Source organism: Arachis duranensis, chromosome 8 (genome assembly GCF_000817695.3).
Source record: "Arachis duranensis cultivar V14167 chromosome 8, aradu.V14167.gnm2.J7QH, whole genome shotgun sequence".
Classification (NCBI taxonomy): domain Eukaryota; kingdom Viridiplantae; phylum Streptophyta; class Magnoliopsida; order Fabales; family Fabaceae; genus Arachis; species Arachis duranensis.
In genome coordinates, this window is record NC_029779.3 from 43,262,183 (window position 1) to 43,286,193 (window position 24,011).

At 27.6% G+C, this 24,011-nt stretch overlaps 2 protein-coding genes across 2 annotated transcripts in view; both read right to left on the minus strand.

Annotated features, from left to right (window-relative positions):
• Nucleotides 1-3,346, minus strand: part of LOC107462988 (protein DETOXIFICATION 43-like) — a 12,647-nt gene extending 9,301 nt beyond the window's left edge. The window contains exons 1-2 of the mRNA XM_052253416.1: nucleotides 3,290-3,346; nucleotides 2,790-2,961 (exon numbers count right to left, since the gene is read on the minus strand). Coding sequence (XP_052109376.1) covers nucleotides 2,790-2,890 — 101 coding nt within the window. The 5' untranslated portion in view covers nucleotides 2,891-2,961; nucleotides 3,290-3,346. The remainder of the gene's footprint in view (nucleotides 1-2,789; nucleotides 2,962-3,289) is intronic.
• A 13,880-nt stretch (nucleotides 3,347-17,226) lies between these two features.
• LOC107462987 (serine decarboxylase) lies at nucleotides 17,227-23,395 on the minus strand. Its single transcript, XM_016081675.3, has 6 exons — nucleotides 23,224-23,395; nucleotides 22,244-22,475; nucleotides 20,567-20,760; nucleotides 20,326-20,462; nucleotides 18,283-18,451; nucleotides 17,227-17,750 (listed from the first exon to the last, which is right to left on the minus strand). The coding sequence occupies exons 1-6, from the start codon at nucleotides 23,390-23,392 to the stop codon at nucleotides 17,350-17,352; spliced, it is 1,302 nt and encodes a 433-aa protein (XP_015937161.2). The 5' UTR covers nucleotides 23,393-23,395; the 3' UTR covers nucleotides 17,227-17,349.
• Between the last annotated feature and the right edge of the window lie 616 nt (nucleotides 23,396-24,011).

Below are 24,011 nucleotides of genomic sequence, written 5' to 3' on the forward strand. Positions count from 1 at the left end.
CATTCTAATAATTAATAAAAATGGTTCTATTATACTAGCCCAAGCCCATACTATTAATTAAAGTAACCCTAGTACATTTTTCAAATATTTATTTCAAACTATCATAGGCATAGCGTCACTTTTCTCTCTCTTTTAGTGATTCCCAAACTTTTGGTCTTCTACTCTTCTCATTTTAATTTTCTTTCCATACCAAAACAAGACATATGAAGAAAAACCATTGAAGAGAAGTGAACAACAAAATATTAACCATTGAATGCACAACAAAGATTCAAAGAGGTATATTTCAATTTTTTTTAAGTTAATGACAATGTCAAGTATTATTTACATTATTTATTTAAAATAATTAATTTATTTTTTTTTTATAATGGACAGTGTTCAAAGATTGAAGTGAGGACAAAACTCAATAGAATTATTTTTTTGTGAGACTTGGAACAAAAAATAATCAGGTAAATCAATAACTTTATTTTTGGTTATTATATATTTGTGTTTCTAAAATTATTTGTTATTGCTCAATAGGTTTAATATTTTTTTTTTAAGAAAATAATATATATGCAATTATTTTTGTTTTTTTTTTGTTAGATAGTTCAAGTTAAGTTAAAAATGTCAAAGATGAAAACAATTCACTCATTTTTCAAGAGAAAAGAGAGAATATATGATGAACAAAATTCAGCTTCAGATTCTTTGAGTAATGTTCAAAATATTATTGAACAACCTGTGACACAACTTGTTGAGCAAGATATTCAACCCCCTGCTTCCAAAATAGCAAGGACTGAAATAGATCAAGTTAATATTGATACATTGATGCGTGATCCCGGAAAGCGTCCGCAAATTTGGAATTATCCTATCAATCAACAAGATGAAATTCGTAGAGCATACATAAAGTTTGGACCATAAAGTTTTAGTATGTAGTTGAACATTGACTTTTATATAATATAATTACTTTTTTGATATATATGCTACAAATCATATTTTGTTAATTTTTTGTTATATTTTATATTTAATTGGCCCCCCTCTTATGAAATTTCTGGTTCCGCCACTGCATATGAGAGTGGTCACTTTAATCTGGATCTTAATTAAAAGTGTTTCACAATATCTTAATTCTTATTTAAATAAATTAAAAAAATTATTTAGTGAAATAATTTATTTTAAAAAATTATTATAAAAATACGTTGGATGACTTATATCATTTACTGTATAAACGAGATAAGACAATACGAGTGACACGTGTATATCTCGTTGTAATTTCTTAATTTGTTAATTTATTATGTGTCTCGTTTATATTATAAACGAGATATACATGTGTTATTCGCACTGTCTTATCTTGTTTACAGTATAAATGATATATGTGTAAACTTATTTCATTGACATTATAAACGAGATAATTTATCATATGTATTTTGGTTTTTAAAATTATTTATTTCAATAAATAAAATATTTTTTAATTTATTTAAATAAAAAATCCCAATATCTTAATTTCTCTAGTTAGCAATATATATATTTTTTTTCATATTAGTACACCTCCTAATAAGCATCCCCAATGCATCACTAGCTTCAAACCAAAATTTATTTATTTATTTATTTATTGGTCAGGAAATTTTATTTTTGTTTGATTTGATGTTTTGGTTTTTTATTATTAATTGTGAAAAGTTGGTAAGATGAAAACAAAAATTATAGATGCATGTGGGAGATAATAAGTTAAGCAAAATGTTGAGAAAATAGGAGAGTAGTAAAATGAAACCACCGTTTATAATGGAGGAGTAATAAGTAATAACAGATTCAATTAACAAATTTTCTCGTCAGAGTGTTTAATTACGTATGATCTAATAATTTAAAAAATTTTAGAAGTGTTATATTGTTATTAAATAATAATAAATATTGATTTATCTAAAAAATTTTAATGATGTCAAATTAATTTTTCTAATATAATAAAATAAAAAATTGAAGACTTAAATTTAGTAATTAAAAAACGCATATAATATTATTAAGTTTTATTTATTATAAATTCTATATAAGTTGAGATGTTAAATCGATTAAATTTATGCTATCAAATCTAAATCACAACGATTAGTTTGACTGAAAAAAGTAAAAAAACTGATGAATCAAACTCTAATCAATATTTAAACGGTATCATTTAATTTCTATAATTAAATTGGTCAAACTTTGTCAAACTAAATTTAATTAACTAGACCAATTGAACTTACAGGTCATTAAAGCGATGCCGACGTCAACATCTAAGTCATATATAATGTGTAAAAATTAAAAAAAATATATATCATTTTATTAACCACAAAATATATTCTATTTTTATGATTACGAATTTACGATTTCTACTCTCTTTCATTCCAATAAATATTTGAAGGATATCATAAATATTAATTAACTGATAAGTTATTGAAACATAAAAATAACAGTTAATTGATATAAAATAAAATAAAAACATTTATTCTGAGAAAAAAAGTAGAATTTTATATAATTATATAATTATAATTGAGTAGTCATTTAATTCAACTAATAATTTATCAATTGAATTAATAATTTAATAATCTAGTAATCTGACTGATTTAATTACTAATAGAAAAAAGTTTTGATAATTATAAATCAAATTATACAAAAATATTGGTTAAATTAAAACGAAACCATTTTATGTATGATTATAATATTTTCATTTTAAATCACCAAAAATAATATTTTCATTTTATGGGAGAGTAAATGAAATATAATAATGTAACCGTCATATAAAATTCTACTCAACATGATGCATGATATATATTAATATGATAATAGTATACCTTGCATCTTTAAAGAAAACGAAGATAGGTAGCTTAAGCTTTTTGTTGATTGATGAGTTGTTGGAAATGCCATTATTATTGTTATTATTCTCCTCTTCCATGTGTAAATCTCAATCAACAAAAAGAGAATGGTTCACGGAAGACCCCAAAGCAAAGCCTCCACCACAGTCACCTGAATTTGAGTTCAGAAACATGTCAGTGTCTTTTACCACAAAAATAAAGGAAAAAATATGGTAGAAATTCAATTGCAGTCGATTTAACGTGAAGTTAATATCTGAGAGCCGTTAGATAATTTGATTGATTTGACTAAATTTTCATCTAATAACTTTTAGTTATCAACTTCACGTGAAGTCGACTGTACCTGAATTTTCACAAAAAAAATATAAATAAAATATATGAGAAATTAAATAATGTTTATATGTTATAACTAATTTTTTTGTATTCCCTTTTATTTTAAGATTCATTATATTTTGCCGTTGTAGGAATAAGTGTGGTCTTACTCAAAGTGCAGGTTATATACTTCATCCAATAGTGATAAGGTGAAGAGACTTATTATTTTGAAGAAAAAGTAGAAAAAATAGAAAGTAAAAATGACAAAAGAAACAGAATTTTATTATTTTTAGTATATTTTTTATTTCATAAAATTTTAAAATTAAAAAATATTGAAAATAAAAATATAAACTAAATACACCAAGGGACTATATATATTTAATTAGTTTATGAAAATATGTTTTGTTTTCATTTTATGTATTTTGCAAATTTTGTAAACAAGAGTGCAGTAGTGAAAATAGTCAAATTCTATCTATCTATGTTCATTGCTTAGTTTTTTATTCTTAAAAAAAAAAAATAAAAAACATAAAATAGTGAAATAAAGAAAAACTCTTTTACAAAGCAACAAAACCCTAAATATTTGTAAATTTGCTTACCTTTCTTGAATGAAAGGTCACTGAGGAAGTGATGTATTTATAGGAGTTGGAGCATATATATAGCATGTAGTGGAAGATCTGAAATAAATTAATATTATTAAACCTAAATATTACTCGTGAATCATGATAGTTTTTGATAGCAAGAAGTAATAGACAAAAGGGTAGCATGAATTTTGTCATGTTTATATACTTTGTAAGTCTTCCCATCCTCGTCATTCATTTCTGAAATTCAAGATGTCGTTTTCTAATAACTAAAATCATTTATTTTATGATGGTATGGATGTTAATGTTATGACTTATGTGATTAATTTGCTCGTCATAGTCTTCAACAGCACCTTTTAACTTAGTAGATTTTTTCTTTTTTTTTTTTCAAAGATAGAAGTGAGACTTAAATTCGTTATCTAAAGTGAGTATGTATACCATTTGAATTATAATTGTTGGTAGGTTTTTTATTCAATTATTTAAATTAAAACTAAAAAAATAATATTGTTAAACTTATTAGTAAAGTAAAAAGTAGTAAAAACATTTTAAACATGCATACACATTTGTTTTTGGGATGTGAATTTACTTAGCAGATGTGGTGTCACTGACTATCTGATTTTGGGAGATTGTGATCTTTTTCGGGCTCAATAAAAGAACACTATGGAGCTGGACAGGTGTTGTTAATAGGAAGAGAATACGCAACAAGTGGTTCATATGCTTCTTTTCGATTATTTAGAATGTCTGGTTAGAGAGAAATGGGCGAATTTTTAATAATAAAGAAGGGAGTTTGGAGGTGTTCTAGAAATCCATAATCAGTTTTAGAGAGTGGAGTACCTTGGATTCCTTTTTTTGTTGATGACAATGCCAGAAATGACACTAGAGATAGTAGTCAGTCTTTACATATTCTTTTTGTATGTTTGTTTCTTGCGTCTGTGTTGAGCTCCTTTATTCAAAAAAACACGCATTCACACTCTCATACATACACGCACGCACACACATACGGACACACTTTTTCACTTAGTTTTATATATTTTTGGCAAGCTGATATTCTGTTTCTTCTTTTTGCTCTAATTAGAATCATATAACCGTTACACCTATTATGCATTATTGATGATTTGCTTTCCTTATTAATTATGATATGATCTTCCTTAATTACTAACAAAAATAGTCAGAACTTGTTTAAACGTTAATTAATTTTTTAATACAAAAATATTTGATAATAAAAAATATTAATAAAAAAATAGTCAAAATTTATTTTATTTAATATTTATTAAATATTGTAATAATTAATTAATATTCAATAAGACAATTCTGGATATATTTTTTGTTTTTCTAACATTACGATTTTTAATAATCATGTTTTTTTATCATCTAAATGAGAAATAGAGAGACAAATATTTATCTATCCTATTTCTGTTTCTGGCATGACATTCCTTATCAGCATCTTTGTGAAAAATAGGTGGAAACATTTATTTATCCTTTTCCTTTTTGTGGTAATCAGTTTTTCTTAACATCTTGTAAAAAATAGTTACAAATTAAACATTTGCTGATTTCTTAGCATCCTTGTGAAAAATAGATATATACTACTAGAAAAATAATTTTTAGAGATCATTTATCGTACTTTAATTTTAATAACAATAAAATAGTCATTAATATATTTATTACCAATTAGACATTGACCGTCTTATATTTTATCTTTAAAAAATTTTAGTAATAATTATACAATTATCGATAAAAACATATTTAATGGCTGCAAAAAATAGATAATTTTAATTATATAACATATAATAATAACAACAGCAAATATATATTTATCATAAAAATATTAATTAAATAAGATATATAGTGGTCATTACGTTATTATCATTAAAAATAATTTTTGTTGTAGTGATAAACATTTGGTTAGCCTTTTCGTTGAGTAAACTGCAAAAAATATCATTGAATTATAAACTGCTAGCATAAGTATCTCTCAAATTTGTTAATACAAAATATTTTTAAAATATTTTTAAATGTAAAAAGATAAAAATATCTTTATTTTTATAAGTAATAAATCACTTTTATATTTGACAAATTATTTGTGAATTTGATATAAAATTTATAGAAGTATTTGGATAACTATTTAAAAAGAACATACAAAAAATAAAACCAAAATTCGATTTTTTAATTTTCTTTTTTGTTTTTTAAAAGTGTTTTGTCCTTTTTTCAAGAAAATAATATATAGTGTAAAAAATCACTAAAATTTAAAATAAAAGATCTTACCTAACTAATTATGTATGCTTACAAAAGTTATATTAAAATCTATTCTCAAAAGACCTTTTTGAAAATATATATTTAAGAGTTAAATATACTATTGTTAGATTTTCATATTTTAAAATATTTTTTTCATTAACAAATTTTGAGAGTATATTTGTTAGTCACATAATAATTCGGGAGTTTTTTTGTTAGTTTATTTCCTCTCTTTTTCATTATTCTAGCATCTTAGACTATAATCACGAGTATTGTTTAAAAATATTTTAAAGCATAGTAGAAGAAAAAATAAGTAAAATTTATGTAATGTAGCGAGAGAAGCGAAAACTTCGTATAAAAACTGCATTTTTATTATGATAGAAATTTAGGTACAGTTGACTTCACGTAAAGTTGATAGCTGAGATCAGAGTCGTTAGATAATTTGATTAGTTTGACTAAATTTTCATCTAACAGTTCTCAATTATTAATTTCACGTGAAATCAACTGCACCTGAATTTTCACCTTTTATTATATTCCTATCAAAACTTGACACAAACAAGGCGTGGTGGTATTATTATTATTATTGTTGTTATTATTTTGTTGTTATTAAGACTTAAGGCATGCATCATATGAAATGAGATTATTATACGTCATGCATCATTATATGATGAGATGAGAAGGTTTGGTACGACTGTTTAATCTGAAATCATGAATAATGCAAGTGTGGGCAACCATGGTATTGATTTTATAATAAAAAAGGAGAATAATTATACGGAAGATGACATTTTTGTTTATTGATATATTTTATTTGTTTCAAAATAATTGTTCCAAAGTAAATACTTCTTTGCTAATTGATTTTGATTAGACCGTCATTGACAATTTTTTTTATCAATATGTTATTGTTTTTAGAATTATTAACAAAAATATTATTTTTAGTGACAATAACAAATTTTAGTGGCAATTAAATATTAAATGTTTTATAGATTTTAGCGTAACAATGGTCGATAAAAAACTTTTTATTAATATTGCAATGAAGTAGTGAACAGAATATGAACTAGTATGAGGTCTACAAAATAATGATGACCGATTTAAAAATGTCACAAAATTATCTAAATGAATTATATATTACAATTTACAAGTGAGTTGTGATTAAAAAATGGTAAGATGTAAATGCTGACAATATAGTATATATAGAATGAAAAGCCAATAAAAAAAATTTATACTATATAGTCACAACAGAAATAACAAAATCACATAATAATTCTAAAATTATCAGAAATAAATATTTCAAAACAACAGTTAGTTAAAATTGAATTTCCGCAATGTATATTGAATTTTTGTTGGACTTTACATGTGTTTTTAATCACTTAATGTTACATCAGCAAAATAATTATTTTTTATATTGACGACATAAATAATTATTTAAAAGAATGAATCTAATTACATAATTATGTAAAATATTTTATTTTAAATTTAATTATTCTGTTAGTTTCTATAATTTTGTGAAATTTTTAATTAGGTCCCTATAATTTTTTTTAATTGAGTCCCTGCACTAATTTTTTTCAAAGCGTAATGGTTTTTAATAATTAAAATTTAACACATATAATTGATTAAATCATGTTATTTTTTGTTAAAATTAAGTCAGACAAATTAATTTGACTGAAAAATGATAAATCAAATTTTGAACTGGTGTAAATTAATATTTTTTTTATAAAAAATAACAACAATATATACCCCTATTATAGAAAATGACTAAAATACTCTTATTATATATATTAATTTTGAGAATTCTAAATTCCAGCTCTTTTCTTCTGTGTTGTCGTAGGGTTAAAATTTAGAAAATTTAAAATTAATTATATATATAATAGAAGTATTTTAATTATTTTTTATAATAAATTTTAATTTTTTAAAAATATATTTAAAAAAATAGTTTTTACATCTTTATCTAAGTGGTTCTAAACGGAATACCTTAAAAAAAAGTTCTTTTGACAGGAACTTTTCGCATTGTGCTAGATGATGGAAAAAAAAAATTTACTAAATTTTTTTGGATAGTGCGAGAAGCATCTCATCACACCCGAAAATAACATCTTTCAGTCCCATTTTCAAACACATTTTCAATAATATTTTTATATTAAAATTTCTTAACCAGTAATTTATCTGTTAATAAATTGATAGCAATTTTGATTACTTTAATATACTTAAGTTTCAGAGTTGACGAATCTGATGTATATTTGATTGTGCGATGTGTTCTAAATTGCTTGAATATTTCTTTTTAGTGCTGAACTTTCTTGGTTTTCATTAACTGTGTTTGGCTTCTTTTATATATATAATTCTACCAACCTTTTTTCTAATAAAGAGTTAATAATTCTCTGTGACATATTTAATAATTATTGAATAAAATAAATTATATCTTTATTATTTACACTAATTTTTATTAATTTTAACATGAGTTTTAATAATATAACCAATTAATTATAATATTTTTTTTACAAATTACAGGAATTACTAGAAAAGTTTCATTTTATAATTTTTTTTCACACTATCGATTTATTAATTAGTTAAAAAAAAAACTCAATCTAATATTTTCATAGCCAAACAGTAGAGTTTTTCTAATCGAAGAAAACTTGCATTTTTCATTAAATAGTGATGTGGTTAAATATAGGATACGAGCCAATATAACATATATAGTCTTTTTTAAAAAATTTGAGCATGGATTTACTAGATTTTTTTTAAAATAATGAGAGTGAAGAACCGCAATTTGGTTTTTCTTTTGTTTATTCTTTTTTAGCTTTTTTTTTTCCAGATAATTAATAAATGGGTGGTTTATTTTGAAAAAAGTAAAAAATTACAAATAGAATTTCATTCTTTAATAACACTTGTAATTTGCAAAAAAAAGTTTTACTATAGTTAATTATTTAAATTATTAAAACTCAGGTTATATTAAGAGTTAAAATTAATTATAGGGACACAATTTATTTCATCTAATAATTATTAAATATGTCATCATAAAAGATAAATAATTTTTTATTTGAAAAAAGAGTTGTGATAAATCTAATTCATTTATTTTAAATTTTGTTTGTTGTTCTTTTCAAACGTGAATTTGTCACTGAGAATCTTACTACTACTAATAGGTAGTAGTAGTAGGAGATGATGACAATAATACTATTATTATTATTATTATTAAGAATTTGATAACAGAAAGAAATTAATATTTTTTTTGTTTTCTTATTAATATTACCATTCATTACTTTAAGGAGTTCATTCATCATTTTTATTACTGTGACTGAAGTTAAATTAAAATCGATGAAAATTGTTTGAAGAAAAAAGAAAAAGAAAAAACAGACTCCTTAATTAACTTGCTACACATATCAACACAATTTTGAATATAAAGGAGCATATTTCATAGATAATATCCATTTCCTTTTATTTATAACATATATAATATAATAAATTCATCTGAAGATCAGCATAGCATGCTTTAATGGGGCAATTCCTCAGCCATTTTAGTCTCCGAATTGTGACAATTTATTCTACAACGACAATGTTTCACACACTTTATAAACCAAACGCAGCATTCAATACCATTTCCTGTAAAATATCAAAACAAAAATTTATTATTTTCATCACCTTATATTAGTTAGAATAGTAAAATAAAAAAACAGGATAATATGCTAAGAACACACCTTCAATATTTTTAGTACTATTATTATGGACCGCAACCTTAGTAGTTAGTGCAGGCCTAGGAAGCTTCACAATTGTAGTATCTGCATTTGTCGAAGTAGCTAAGAATGTTATGCTTATGAAGAGGTATGAGAAGATAACACACACTAGAATTTCCTTTCTAACCATCTTTTCGATCCAATACAATTTTTCTTCTGTTGGCTAATTAACCTTTGTTGGTATTTATAATACTACCCGGTTCCATTATTTTAAACTTAGTTTGATTAGACTTTTTAATGAAGTGTTTGTGCTTGTAATTGATAAATAAAAAGATTGTGTTTATATTTGTAACTTTTAAAAATTATAAATATTTTTAAAAGTATCTAAAGAAAAAATTTTAAAATTTGTTTATACTTATTAAAATTACGATTTTGTTAGGTAGACAATGATTTTTTTAAATAATGTGAACAATGAGTTCTAGAATTGACCCAATAAAGTAAAAAAACATTCCTATTCAAATTATTTCCTAAACCTTAACACTAGGTAACCATCCGCACACCTAGTGAATTGAACATCTAGTCATTGTTAACTGTGTATGAGTAAATCGAATAAAAAAATAATCATCCAATTAAGAATAATCAACATAATTATCTGCATACTTATTGAATTGAAATTCAATATATCTATTGTTCACATTGTTTAGTATTTTCATTGTCTACTTATACTTTTTCTAAAATTAAAATGTCTAACATATAATTTCATACATTAATAAATAGAAAAAATTTTAAATGTACCGTCATACCAATGTTTTATTGATTTTTAACCGTTGATCTTAATTATAAAAAATATATATAATATATATAATTAAGATCAACGGTTAAAAATTACTGAAATACTGATACAACGGTACATTTGAAAATTTTCTTAATAAATATCTAAATTAAATTTTTTTGTTGTACAACATGAAAAGACAAAAAGAAAAGGCAAAAAGTCAAAAGCAACCACAAACTACTCCAGGTCTCACTGCAGGATTTGAAGCAAAGGACCAAGAAGATGATTGAGGCCATAAACTCATTAATTTCTATCACGATTTTTTTAATTTTAAACATTATTTTATCAAATACAATCCTTGATATTTGTATTAATTTATTAAATAGATACTATAATTTTTAAAACTTAATTGTGTCAATGCAAAAATAAATATACAATATGCATGTTAAAGGAAAGTATTAATAATGAGATTTGGAAAGAGCCAGTAATGAAATTTAATGGACAATAATCTTTAATTTAGTCAATATGGAAAAATAAAGATACAATATGAATGTTAAAGGAAAGTATTAATAATGAGATCTAGAAAGAATCCATAATAAAATTTAGTCAATAATAAAGTTTAATTGTGTCAATGAAAATATAAAGATTTATATATAAAAATAAAGTTTATTATTTTAACAGCATTTTTTGAATATATAAAACTTGTTAATGGTATATGCTATTGTGTCAAAAGTTGTTTATATGAATTACATGAATGGTTAGGTACCGATTAAAAATTTTTAAACAAAAATGTTTGGTAACTAAAAAAAATTATAAAAAAAAGTAATGCTAGAAAATTAAAAGGGTATTAGCTAAAAATCAGTCAAATACGTTTGGGTGAATCCAAAATCTCTACGAGTTAATATATATAGATGTTTCTTCTGCTAAGTATCAGAATGTTTCTTTTTCATATTAAATGGATATTCTTTTATATATTTTTCGAATTTTTTTGTATTACAAATGTGAATGTCTCTATTTCTTTAAAAATTCATAATTTTTTTTAAATTATAATTGGATATTTCTTTTGTTAAGTATTAGGATGTTTCTTTTCATATTAAATGAATGTTTTTTTTATATTTATGTAATTATTTAAAAATTTCTTTTGACTAAGATCAAGTTTGTAATTTGCAGTCAACACCCTTCTCTTCAACCACCCGTTCATCCTTTCAAAACCACATCCAAAACCAAATCTCCACCCCAACCGAGAGCCCCCCCTCTGTCCGTCCACCTCCTTTCATCTCCTATACTTCTTCTTTTGTTTAGTCCAGCTAAAAAAAAAAAGAAACAAAAAAAAGAAAAATTTTAGTATTATTTTTTATTTTCTTTTATTTAAATTTCTGCATCTCTTTTTTTGTTGCTGGCAGTGCCCGGGGGTCACACAGTTGCAGTGCTGGCAGTAAGTTCTATAGGCTCTGCGGTAGAGATTTGGACGAGATGATAATCGGCACCTTGCAGCACATGTTCCGTTACAGAGGAGTGGGTTCCGGTGAGGAGGCAGAGAGAGAGAGAGAGAATTAATTAATTAATTAATTATATAAAAAATTTAAAATTAATTAATTATTAATATAAATTAATGTGATTTTATTTATTTTTTAAATGGTATCTTTTTTGTTCTATATACTTTTCCAAAAAAAATCATAATTTACTTTATTTAGAATTTATTAATTGTTGCAACAATTAATAAATACTAAACAAAGTAAGTTTTAGCTATTTTTTTCCTAGCATTACCGATTTTTAAATTATGAAACGGACGTTTTGTTTTTTGGAGAAATTGTCAGAAATTAAAAGGGCATGGGCATTTACTCACAAACTAACAATAATGGTAAGAAATGGTTATAATTAAAAATTTAAAATCAATTACGAGATATAATTAGAAAAATGAGAATATAATCAAATAAAGAGAATTGGATTAATAAAAAATAATTTCGTGATATAATTTAAATATAGTGCCATTGATTGAGAAAAAGTCAATCATCAATAATGAGATTAAATACATTATTTTGTCAAGAAAAAAATCAATTGCAAGATATAACTTGGAAATATAATGAATTAGAGATTTATTTATAAAGAAGAATCAATTATGGAAATAACTAAGATATAATGGGTACTAATATTGGATATAGAAAATTTAATAGATAGAATTGAAAAAGAAATTTGATAATGTGAGGTACATTTTGGCGCAAATTCTAGAATTTATTATCTTTATGGATCTATTTAAAAAAGGAATCAATCACAATATATAATTGAAAAAATCATAATGTAATCAATTTATTTTGTTATTTATAGAAATAATAAACAAGAGAAGTAATCGATATACAATAAAAATCAATAATAGGTATATATATGTTTGGTTTGTCGGTTCCTGAACGAGTCGGAGATGCTATGTATGTGGTGGTAAGAAGGGGACCTGGATCTGGATTGTTGGTGTGTGAACGGACCCCCCGGACTGACGTTGAAGAGGGGGGAAGGTTGGAGCCTCGCGACCTACCGGAATCATGTAGCGCTGAGTGGGGGAGCCACCTGCAAAAGAGACTCCGACGCTAAAATCAGAATCCGTACAAGGTGACAGAAAAGTTAAGGTGGGGTTTTGGTGACGTACCTGCGGGGATAGGTACGACCTTCCCCATATATATATCCAGTACTTGGGTGGGTCCCACAGGAGCAGACCCACCTTCCAAGAAGTTTCCCTTCTCCAGCTGGTTGGTTTCACGCAGACAAGGAGGAGGCACGCGGGTCGTCCTTGGTCCGGGTAAGGTGTGTTGTTGGGTCGGCGATTTATCCGGTCCTGAACTCCGACCTAGCTGGACTGGGCCGAACAATATAGTTGAAGTGGTAGAATTTGACAAAAAGCTTGAAGACTTAGAGCACTACCAAAAATGCACCCCTTCCAAGCAGAATTATTGTCGAAAATTTCCAACTAAATTTTCCATTGAATTTTAGCGTCGAAAAATCCAACATAAACGACATTTATTCATTTTGCGCAAAATATTACTATTGGATAAGCAATTTCGACGGTAACTCCCATTACAAATTATGGTGTGCTTTTAAATGTATTGACACCAAATATTATTGTCGGATAAACGGTGGTAGTTCAAATTACCAACATGCGCCATTTAATTTAAAACGACCATACTTATTGTCGGATTTTTCTGCCAAAAAATCTGACGATAAACTAAGTATTAATTCACAGTGTCAGCTTCCTCCCCCTCACTTCTGCAAATTCAAAATCACTCATCCCCCTCCCTTATCTCAACGCCACACGTCATTCTCACCAATCACCATTTCACTACAAGAAAAACGTTGAGTACCATTGGATTTAGTGTCTTGAGTTACTATTGGTTTTATCGACGGATTTATGGAGGATTTTGTTGTAAAATTTGTTACGTGAAATTATTACCGGCGGATTCACTTATCCGATGGTAAATTTGTCGATAATATTTGGAAGAAAAAGGTATGAAATAGGCATGAAATTTTTTGTCAGATTTACCGTCGGATTATTCTGACAGTAACACATTTTAGTTAAACGTTGCATTTTGGTGAATCTAATGGTAATCAAGTCTAAAATTGATAGTGGGAACCCTCCCTCCCTTCATTTTGAAAACCTTCTCTCTCAAACCCTCTTCTCTATTTCTCTCTACCAAGCCCATCCCTCTTTGTTGCCGATCCAGACACCGTCGCTGCTCTAGTCCTGCCGCCGTTGGCCCCACTTTCTCGCCGCTTCTCCGTTTCTCTCTCTACCCAGCCCATTCGCCCCCGCCAAGGATCGTCACCACTCCAAAGTCAGGTATATTCGCACTCTCTATATCCATGACATCTATTTTAAAATTAGAAACATAATTTTTTTAATTGTTAGTGTGTTACCTGTTAATTTGTTATTCTATCAGCATTAATAATTTGATTTGTGAGGGTTGTAGCTTTTGAATATTTCTAAGTTAGTTGGAATGTTATACATTTTTTTAGGAATAAGGATTATGAGAATGTTGGTTTAGAAATCATGCTTAGTTTGTATGTTTGTGTGTGTTAGTTATTATATTAGAATATGAGAACATATCATGCTTAATTATAATTTATGATTTAGGATCTTGTTAATTTTTGGTCATGTTAATTTAGGGTTAAGTTAATGTAGAATTTGTGTCTTGGTTACCATATAATAATTTAGGATTTATTCTCACTTGTTTGATTATTATTTGTATTTTCTTTTTACTTGTTTTTGTTAGATTGAAAAATCATGGGCTATGAGAAAAAAATTTTATTTAATTTTTGACGTAAATTCTATTGGTTTGAATAATTGGTTTGTTTGGTGGGTTGTTTGTTTGAATAAGTTAGGGTTTAGGGTTTTATTCAACCCTTGTTAGTTTGGATGGATATTTGGTTTGGATGAAACCCTTGAAGGGTGGAGAAATTCGAATTTTAGGGGAGACTCTGTCGTAATTTTTATAAGATTTTGAATAAAATTGAAAAATTAAAATTATATTTTCGAAAGTCTTAGAATTATGTTTAGGGTTGATAGATATTTGAGTTAATTTTGAGATGAATTGGTTCTTCTTTAAAATTCTTATTTTAAGTGTTTTAGGTTATTTGTAATAATTATTTGTTATTCATACTTTTTCTCGTATTTGTTATAATTATTTGTTATTTCTTGAGTTTCTTCTTATATTATTATTTATTAGTATTTGTTATATTATTAATATATTTACTATGTTGAGTGTATTAATATGTTTAGAGTTGGTGAATTTAATTGTGTTTTAATTAGAGCTAGTAATATATTCGTTGTGTAGATATGACGACAGGTAGCAGCAGTAGGTCGAGTAGGTCATGTGGTCGTGCTAAAGGACAGCTTCCACCGAATCTCCAATGACTGTTCAGTCATCGCCCTCTACCCCGATATCGACCCCTGTGACGTCACAGGTAGGTCTAGCGGATCAGCAATTCATCATGGTCCCAAACCTGAATTACGTGCCTCCTTCTGCTACGCCCCTTGTAGATCCAATGACGACAGATCCCGCGGTGAGTGATTCCTTTAGTACCTCGCAGCAGGATGTCACTCCACCACTACCCGTCATTCGGATGAGGATTTGGCCTGATGGCATACGGGCGTGAGTACATACAATTTTTTAGTCGTACGTTTATTAATCTTAAGTTTACACGTTTCTATGTGTTTGTTAATGTTAGGTTTTTTCTCTACTAGGTTTGCACCAAACCCCAATGCTTGAACACAGGAGATCTCCGACATCATTAAGTCAATGTACGACCACCTGTGGCTGACCTACACGCAGATCCCGGTTGAGACCAGAGATCAATGGTTTCAGAAGTGGGTGGCAAAAACCCAATAATGTTGAATTAATTAACTGTATTTGAACTGTATTTTATTCCGACTAACTGCAGTTGAAATTCATATGGAATGCGGAGCATAATTTCATAATCAGTAAGATCTACGACTACCAGACAGCTAAACGTTTTTAGCAGAGGATGAGCGACGTTCGTAAGGGGCGCGACCACCTATGGTCGTGGATCCGTTTATCCATTAAGAAGAAATTGGAGACCTATTTTACTCTTGATGAGGGGTTCAAGTAACATACCTAATAGGGCTTTTCCCAAGTCCTCGAAGCATACGGGTGGGTCGACGACCTTCATAAAGACGAAGAGCATACTGGTAAGAATTTTGTCATTGTTTAATATTTTAATAGTTACTTGAATTAGTTGTTTAATTTGCTCATTTATTTCACTGATTGATATATTAATTTGTAGTCTAAGTCGTTGGACCGTGAGGCGACGCTAGCGGAGACCATCAAGTATACCCATACTTTGAAGGCCAACAAGGAGAAATTTGCTGACGAGTGATCAGAGACCCATTATGTGAGTTTAAGTTAATCCTAAGTTTCAAATTTATTTGGTTTAAAGGCAATTATTTAACTGTTATCCTAATCACGACGTGTGTGACATAGGAGGATTATATGCAGAGGTTGGAGACCATGGCCCAACAATCTCAGCTACCTAGTGGGAACAACGAAGCCGGCTCCGAGACCTCAGTGGTAGATCCTGATAGGATTTGATGCAAGAGTGCCTCTGAGTCCCACAAGAATTGCTGCTTCAGGTTGGGGTCATTCTCCACCAGTGGCCTCCGTTCCTCCGCGTTTGTGGTTTCCTCTGCCTTTGCCACCAGTCCCACCGATCCCCAAGAAGTTGTCGACTTGAAAGAGGAGGTGTAGAAGCTGACACAGAAGCTTCTCTAGTAAGCGGAGCATTCTGAGCAGAGATATAACGACCTTTTTGCATGTGTGGGAGGAATCGTTGCTATCAGCTCGGACTTGACAGAGAAGCTGGAGCACCTCAATTGGTTACAAGAGCAGGTGGAGGAGTACAACCGGCATATACACGCTGGAGGCAGTAACACTGCTGGTTCTAGCGGCAACGTTGCTGGTACGAAACTGACGTCAGCACCTACTCCGCAATCTCAACAGGGAGACCACGACGACGACGACGACCGGGATCTGTAGGGATTTTATTTTCTTATTTGTCTACTTTATTGTATTCTATTTTTTTGACATTTCATTATATTCAGACCATTTATTTTTAATAAAATAATTTATTGATTTATGCTAATTTTATATTTCTGTCCATTTATAATAATAACATCGCAGATGACACGCATAGACAAATAATATTGTCGCACATTACTAAACAGCATTATGACAAATGATGCAATCATTCATGTCAACATACCATGTTTCATTAATCAATCCATTAGCACATCATTACATGTGGTCAAATTTTTAAAATGACACGTGAATTGAATATATCGAACAATATGTTTAATTGTATATTCTCCCTGTTCTCTATAAAATTGTGCATAAAATTTCTGTTATATCCCCATTTTATATAACAGAAGTAGTACATAATAAATATTAAAATTCAATTGTTGGATTGACAAAATGCATCATCTCACATAAGTAGTCTCAATGAAGAAAACCATCATGCATGGAACAAGAACAATTTGAGGAACCAACATGGTCTGCAATGCACTGAGCCTGAAACCTTTTCTGAAGAAACTCACTAACAAAAGAGTCAAGCATTTTAGTGGTCACGTGCTGCATGACAACAACGTGCGCAATTTTCCCTTGGCACGCCAAACTCCACCGACGAGTAAAGTCATCATTATCATCATTTAATTGAGGCCTCTCAAACACAACGATGTTACTAAACTCATTCAACATTGCACCAATGCCAGCACCACGCAATCGACCATGTAAGTAACTTGCATTCATTATGCACTTCTCAACGTCTTTCTTGAGCCCTTTTAATCCTTTGCTTTTGAGACGATACCAAAGGAAGATAGGGGTATGTCCACAACGGCTACCTGTACCAAATCACACCCTTTTGTGTGTATTATTTATTATCTTTTACAATAAAGAAAATACAAGCATGCCATGTGAATACGAGAACTAGTTTTTGTTGGGGTCAAAAACCGCCACAGAAACGGACAAAAAAAGCTGAAATTTTGTGGTTTATTGTGGGATCTCATAATAATACATTATCAAACTTGATATGTTCCGTATATCAACCACACGAAAAAAATGACATTATTCACACGTTGTATCACGAATTTTAATTCATCCCAAAAATTTATTGATAGAAATTCAAGTGCAGTTAATTTCAATTGAAGTTGATAGATAAGAGTCGTTAAATGATAATTTAGTCAAACCTATTAAATCATTTAACGATTCTCAACTATCAATTTTACGTGCAGTTACTTCACGTGAATTTCACCAAATATATTTTATTAAAAGTTGTAAGATAGAAATGAAAAAGAAGAAAAAAAAAGGATAGAGATATTTTATTTGGTGTTTAAAAAAATGACAAGTTTAAATTTAATTTCTCTATAATTATACCTGTTATTGTAGCATCCCTTGAACCAATGATTTCAACATCCTTGGATAGGGCATTATTGATGTATTTCAAACGAGTTATTACAACACCACATGGAATTGGACATCCCAAGAACTTATGGCCAGAAATAGTTACACTTCCAATGGATTTCTGGAAGGTAATCTTTGGTGCCTGCAGAATCATCATATTTTAAGATTATAATACAATGATATTTCATCCGTTTTGTATTATTTAATTATCGATTTTACTTATTTTGATAAATTGAAAAATCAGTCTATTTATATATAAAGCTAATTAAGTTGAGTAGAGGGTACGAAAATTTTAAGATAAAAAGTATATGTACTTTAGAATATAAAAAAAAAATAATGCTACATAGGTAGTAAATATTATTATTTTTATATTTGATCAACAATAATTTATATTTATATTTATAAGGAATTTATATACAATAAGTATATAATTTACATTTATATTTACCAGAATTTACATACATAAATCAATATAATTTATACTCATATTTTTCAGAATTTGCACATATGAATTAGTAAAATTTATTTGTTAAAGATAATTTAATGTTTGTACTGATCAAATAATGACAAAAAAATTAGAATAAACTATCAAAAATACATCCAAATAATTTTGTCGACAAAAATACACTCAAATTTGTTATCAATAAAAATATTCTCAAATAATTTAAAAGCATGACAAAAATTTCCAATATTAAATATATATTCTAAAAAATGTTTTAAAAATTGAATTTTGATATCGTCTTTTTACAAACATAATTAGAAAAAGCTCGGCCCCATACGGATGGGTTCCTTCGCTAACCGTAAGGAAGAATTAAGGGATGGTCTCTCGGAGCGTTCCATACTCTATTAGACTGAGACTAACCAATTTCTTATCTATGTCTTATCCCACCATTATCTTATTACTGAGAAAACTACGTTTTTTGATGAATATGGTCCTCCCTGTTAGGACCTGAAAAAGGGGATTCAAAGAGGGTATAGACCTCGTACGTTAAAACTCAGATATAACGTATGAAATGGAATCAGTCCTTAGTCTATCTCAAAGTAAACCTAGCAAGGTTATAAAGTTTTAAGGTAGTAGTCAATTCCTTCTTTAAAAAATGTTTGCTTAGTCACGCGAAGTAAGGTGTGCAGATATAGGCTTCTTTTAGTTCTCGTAGACTTTGAAAAAGAGGCATTCAAAGAACTTCTATAGAGGAGAAAGATGTAGCGTTTGCCCAATTGATTGGTTTAGCCTTCCTTTTTCTTTATCATGGGTTTGGTTTTAGCTAAAATTTTTTATCCTTTCATTTTTATCCTTAAAATATGATGATTAAGTATATATTTTTTATGATTTTTTTTGTTTACAATCAATAATACTTTTAAAAAATTACAAAAAAATATATAGTTAACAAAAAATCACCAAATTTTATTAAAAATAAAATATCTCAATTTTCTAATTATACTTGCAAAAAATCACATTAAAATTTAATCTTTAAAATATTTTTTATTTTAAAAATACATATTTAATATTAGATATTTTTGTCACGTTTTTAAATTGAGAACCAAATCAATTAAATTGTACTAGTAGTCTAGATTGGTTCAATTTTATATTTTTTTTGTACTCAAAACAAACTAAATCGATTAAGAACAGATTAGTTCGATTCGAATAGTTAGGTATCTGATGAAATAAAAATAAAAAAAAATTAATTAGTGTAAAAGTTATATATAGTATTAGAATTTATATTTTTTATTTAATAAAAAAATCATCGAGTTTGTAAGTTGGTTCCAATTTTGCTCTTCTAAAAATCTTACCGACGAACTAATTAGATCGAATATCATCGTACCAAATTTAATTATACCCGCTTATTCATCTATTTAAGAATTTATTATCGGTTCGATTCGAATTCCGACAGATAATCAAATTACTCGAACTCGTAAACACTCTTCGTACTCGAGACATTACTGAAATATTGACAATAGAATACATGTAGATATAAAGTGAATGTGATAATAATAATAATAATAATGTTAACTTACTCTCTTGAGAAAAGGCAGCATCACTCCAAACAATGCTGCATCGCAGTGAATATAGAATCGATCAGAAGTGAAACCACATTCTTCAAGTGTCTGTATTACAAGATCAAGGTCGTCAACTCCTCCTTTCATAGTTGTCCCTGCAATCATAATAGAATCCTCCTTATAATAATAAGTTAGCAAAAGTGTTCATGAATATGTGCGTGACATAAACAGCACGAGTAAACATAAAATAATACAAGACCTATGTTAAGATTGATAATGGCTGGCTTATTCCTGTGAGCAAGTAGTAAAGCCTTTAAATGATTGCAATCAATCTGACCAGAGATTAAAGTGGCAACCTTCACGCATTGCATTCGATACATTCTTGCTATTTTGAATATTGAATAATGTGAATCCTGTGAAGTATATAGAATTCCATCTGGAAGTTGCTCTCTCCTACACATATATACATTATTAAGAGATATATAATTCAATACCTTCTTTGATCTCCTATGTTTGACCAACAAATTATTAAATGATCGGTGAAAGTGGTTGACACCAAATTAAATTAAACCAAAGAGCGACTAATCCAATTATTTATAGATGTTTTCTTTCATCTTAAACTCATGCATGGCCCCTGCTCAAATTTGTTTTACTTTTATTGAATTTTTTTAATTTTTTTTTTCACATTTAGACTTTCTTTGGATGTAGGAAAGAAAAGAGAAGGAAAAAAATAAGAACAAAGAAAATAGAAGAGTTATTTGTATGTTGTTTGGATAAAGACAAAATGGATGAAAAGAAAATAGAAAGAAAATTTTCTTTTGTTTGTAAGGAAAGAAAAGTGAAAAAAAAAGAGTAAAGTATCATTTTTGTCCCTAACGTTTGGGGTCAGTCCTAAAGTTGTCCCTAACGTTTCAATCGTCCTATTTAAGTCCTTAACGTTTTAAAATTGACTCAATGTTGTCCTATCGTTAGGGATCCGCATTAACAGAATTGACGGCAGGACAAAATTGAGACAATTTTGAAACATTAAGGATTTAAATAGAACGAAAACGTTGGGAATAAAAATGATACATAGAAATAAATTTTGATTTTATCCTTCAACATCAATCTTTTACTGTATATAATATTCAATTATTTTTTAATCACATCTAAGTAAATTACACTTAATCACACTACTTTCATTCTAAATAATTTTTTATATTTTTATATTAACTTATAACTTTAAGTGTAAAATTATAAAAAAATAAATTTATTTAAAATAAAAGTAATGTGATTAAGTGTAATTTACTTAGATGTGATTAAAAAATAATTGAATACTATGTACAGTAAAAAATTGATATTATTGAAGAAAAAAACTAAAATTTATTTTTATATATCATTTTTGTCCCCAACGTTTTCGTCCTATTTGAATCCCTAACGTTTCAAAATTATCTCCATTTTGTCCCGCTGTCAATTCTGTTAACGGATCCCTAACGGCAGAACAACATTGAGACAATTTTGAAATGTGATGGACTTAAATAGGACGATTGAAACATTAGGGACAACTTTAGGACTTACCCCAAATATTAGAGACAAAAACGATACTTTACTCAAAAAAAATATAATGGTATAAAATTATAATAAAATAAAGTATAAATATTTTTTTTATTTATTATTTTTTTAGTATCTAAATAAAAGAAAATGAACCATTCTTTTTTTTCTCTTATTTTTCCTTATACCAAACATAGTGTTAGAGTTTGTTCAATTAAAATAAAAAATATGTATATATAATTTTTTACGTGTATGCTTTATATGTAACTTTTTGAGTATGTAATATGTTTAGTTTCGTATATATGATTAGAAATTTTTATGGATGAACTGTATACTTTGTAATAGCTTTAGAAAAAAGGACAAGGATAAAAATTAAAAAAAAAAGAAAAAGAAAAAGAAAACGAACCCTATTAAAATGCCATGAAGATTTCCTTCAGTCCCACCGGTAGTGACGTATCCCCAGTAGTGACCCTTGTGTATGTCCCATAACTTTGCAAACCAATCAAGCACGCACACTTCGAATTCCGATGAGTTTAGACCAAAGCTGCTCCCTTTAAATGGATCTCCTGCATTGTTTATGTGATAATTAAGCAATGCTCCCAATCCATCATACTTCAACTCTTGATTACTAGGGTACCCTGCATTATATATAATATATAGTGGGTGCATTAATTAGAAGATTGTAATATTCTCCAAGTCATACTATGTCAAAGACCGCTTTTTTATTGAAAATTGAATATTATTCTTTTTATAGTTAAAAAGAAATATCATGTGCATTATACATTTTTTGTTCTAACAAATTTAATTATAATCTTTACTCTTCGTTCTTCATCCAATGTCATTCTTTGTCAAAAAATTTCTCATTTTTCCGTAGTATCCAAATCAGTGTAAAAAGAGTTTAACACTAATAAAATTTATTTAAGAGAAAAAAAACACAAAATATATGGAGAAATAAACAAAATAAATATATGCATCAATGCCTCATACATGTGGAGTAGTATATATTTTAGGTTTAATTATTCTGTCAGTTTTTATAATTTTACCAAATTTTTAATTAGATCTCTATGCTTTTTTTTTGTTTCAATTAGGTCCTTATACTATATTAGATTTTATAAGTAAATCCTTATTGTGACAAAAACGTTAAAATTAATGGAATATTCTGTTAAATTATACAGAAGATTCAGTAAAGTGTATATTAGGCATATTTGGTTTGTTTAGAATATTCTGTTAATTTTATTGTTTTTGTTACGATAGAAACTTAACTATAAAATTTGATATGGTATAGGAATTCCATAAAAAAAAGTATAAAAACTTAATTGAAAATTCAGTAAAATTATAGAGACCGACGGATAAATTAAACCTATATTTGAAAGCATTGAATCCTACCCAAATTGCGCAAGTTGAAGTAATTTAGAGTCTCCACGAAGCGATTAATTGATGCACTCAAATCATCTCTTGCCTCTCCGGTGTAGTTGGTGATGGCAAGACTCTGGTGTTCATCATTATTACTCTCTTGGATTTCACTATGGTTCTCTTCTTCTCCTGGTGAGAGCATGAAATTGCTGATATCAACCATTATAATTTGATAATTTCTATGGCTAACTTGTTAGAGAAATGAACTGATGACAATTTTCAATGGCCAGGTATGAATATTTATAGGGCAAAATAAACGACATTTAGGTTACTTGAGCAAATTTAATACATCTTTACCAAAATATTTAACTACCTGTCCTATTATGGATGTATACATTTTGTATTCATGTCTTTTTAAAAGTTTTTGAGTATGAAGGGATTGAATTATTGTTGTAGTTTTCAGACTCGAACTAGTTATTGAACTAGTAGAATTAAAGGTTCAATATTTTTAGAAATATAATTGAGATTCAATCAATAATTTAAAAAAAATATTCATCTATAAAAATATATTTTTTAAAAAAATATTTTAATTGTTTTAAACCTGATAATAACTAAAAGACCATATATCGGTTGGATCAATTTATTATTTTTTAACCGATTTTTCATTTTTCGATCAGTTCGTTAATAATTGGTTTTTATCTTGAATTAAACCAGTCTAATTATGATTTTTATTAATCTGATTAAACTAACTGATTCGGTTTGATTCTCACTGCGATAGGAGACCGTAAATATTTTGAATAACACATAAGAAAATAAATAAA

Bases quoted from the DNA above. Each gene is read 5' to 3' on its own strand.
- LOC107462987 (XM_016081675.3), bottom strand. From the start codon at position 23,392: ATGCTCTCACCAGGAGAAGAAGAGAACCATAGTGAAATCCAAGAGAGT. The intron at 20,761-22,243 runs GTTCGTTTTCTT...ATATATGTGTAG, and splicing joins CTTCATGGCATTTTAATAGG to GAGAGAGCAACTTCCAGATG. The intron at 18,452-20,325 runs GTAAGTTAACAT...ATGATTCTGCAG, and splicing joins TGCTGCCTTTTCTCAAGAGA to GCACCAAAGATTACCTTCCA.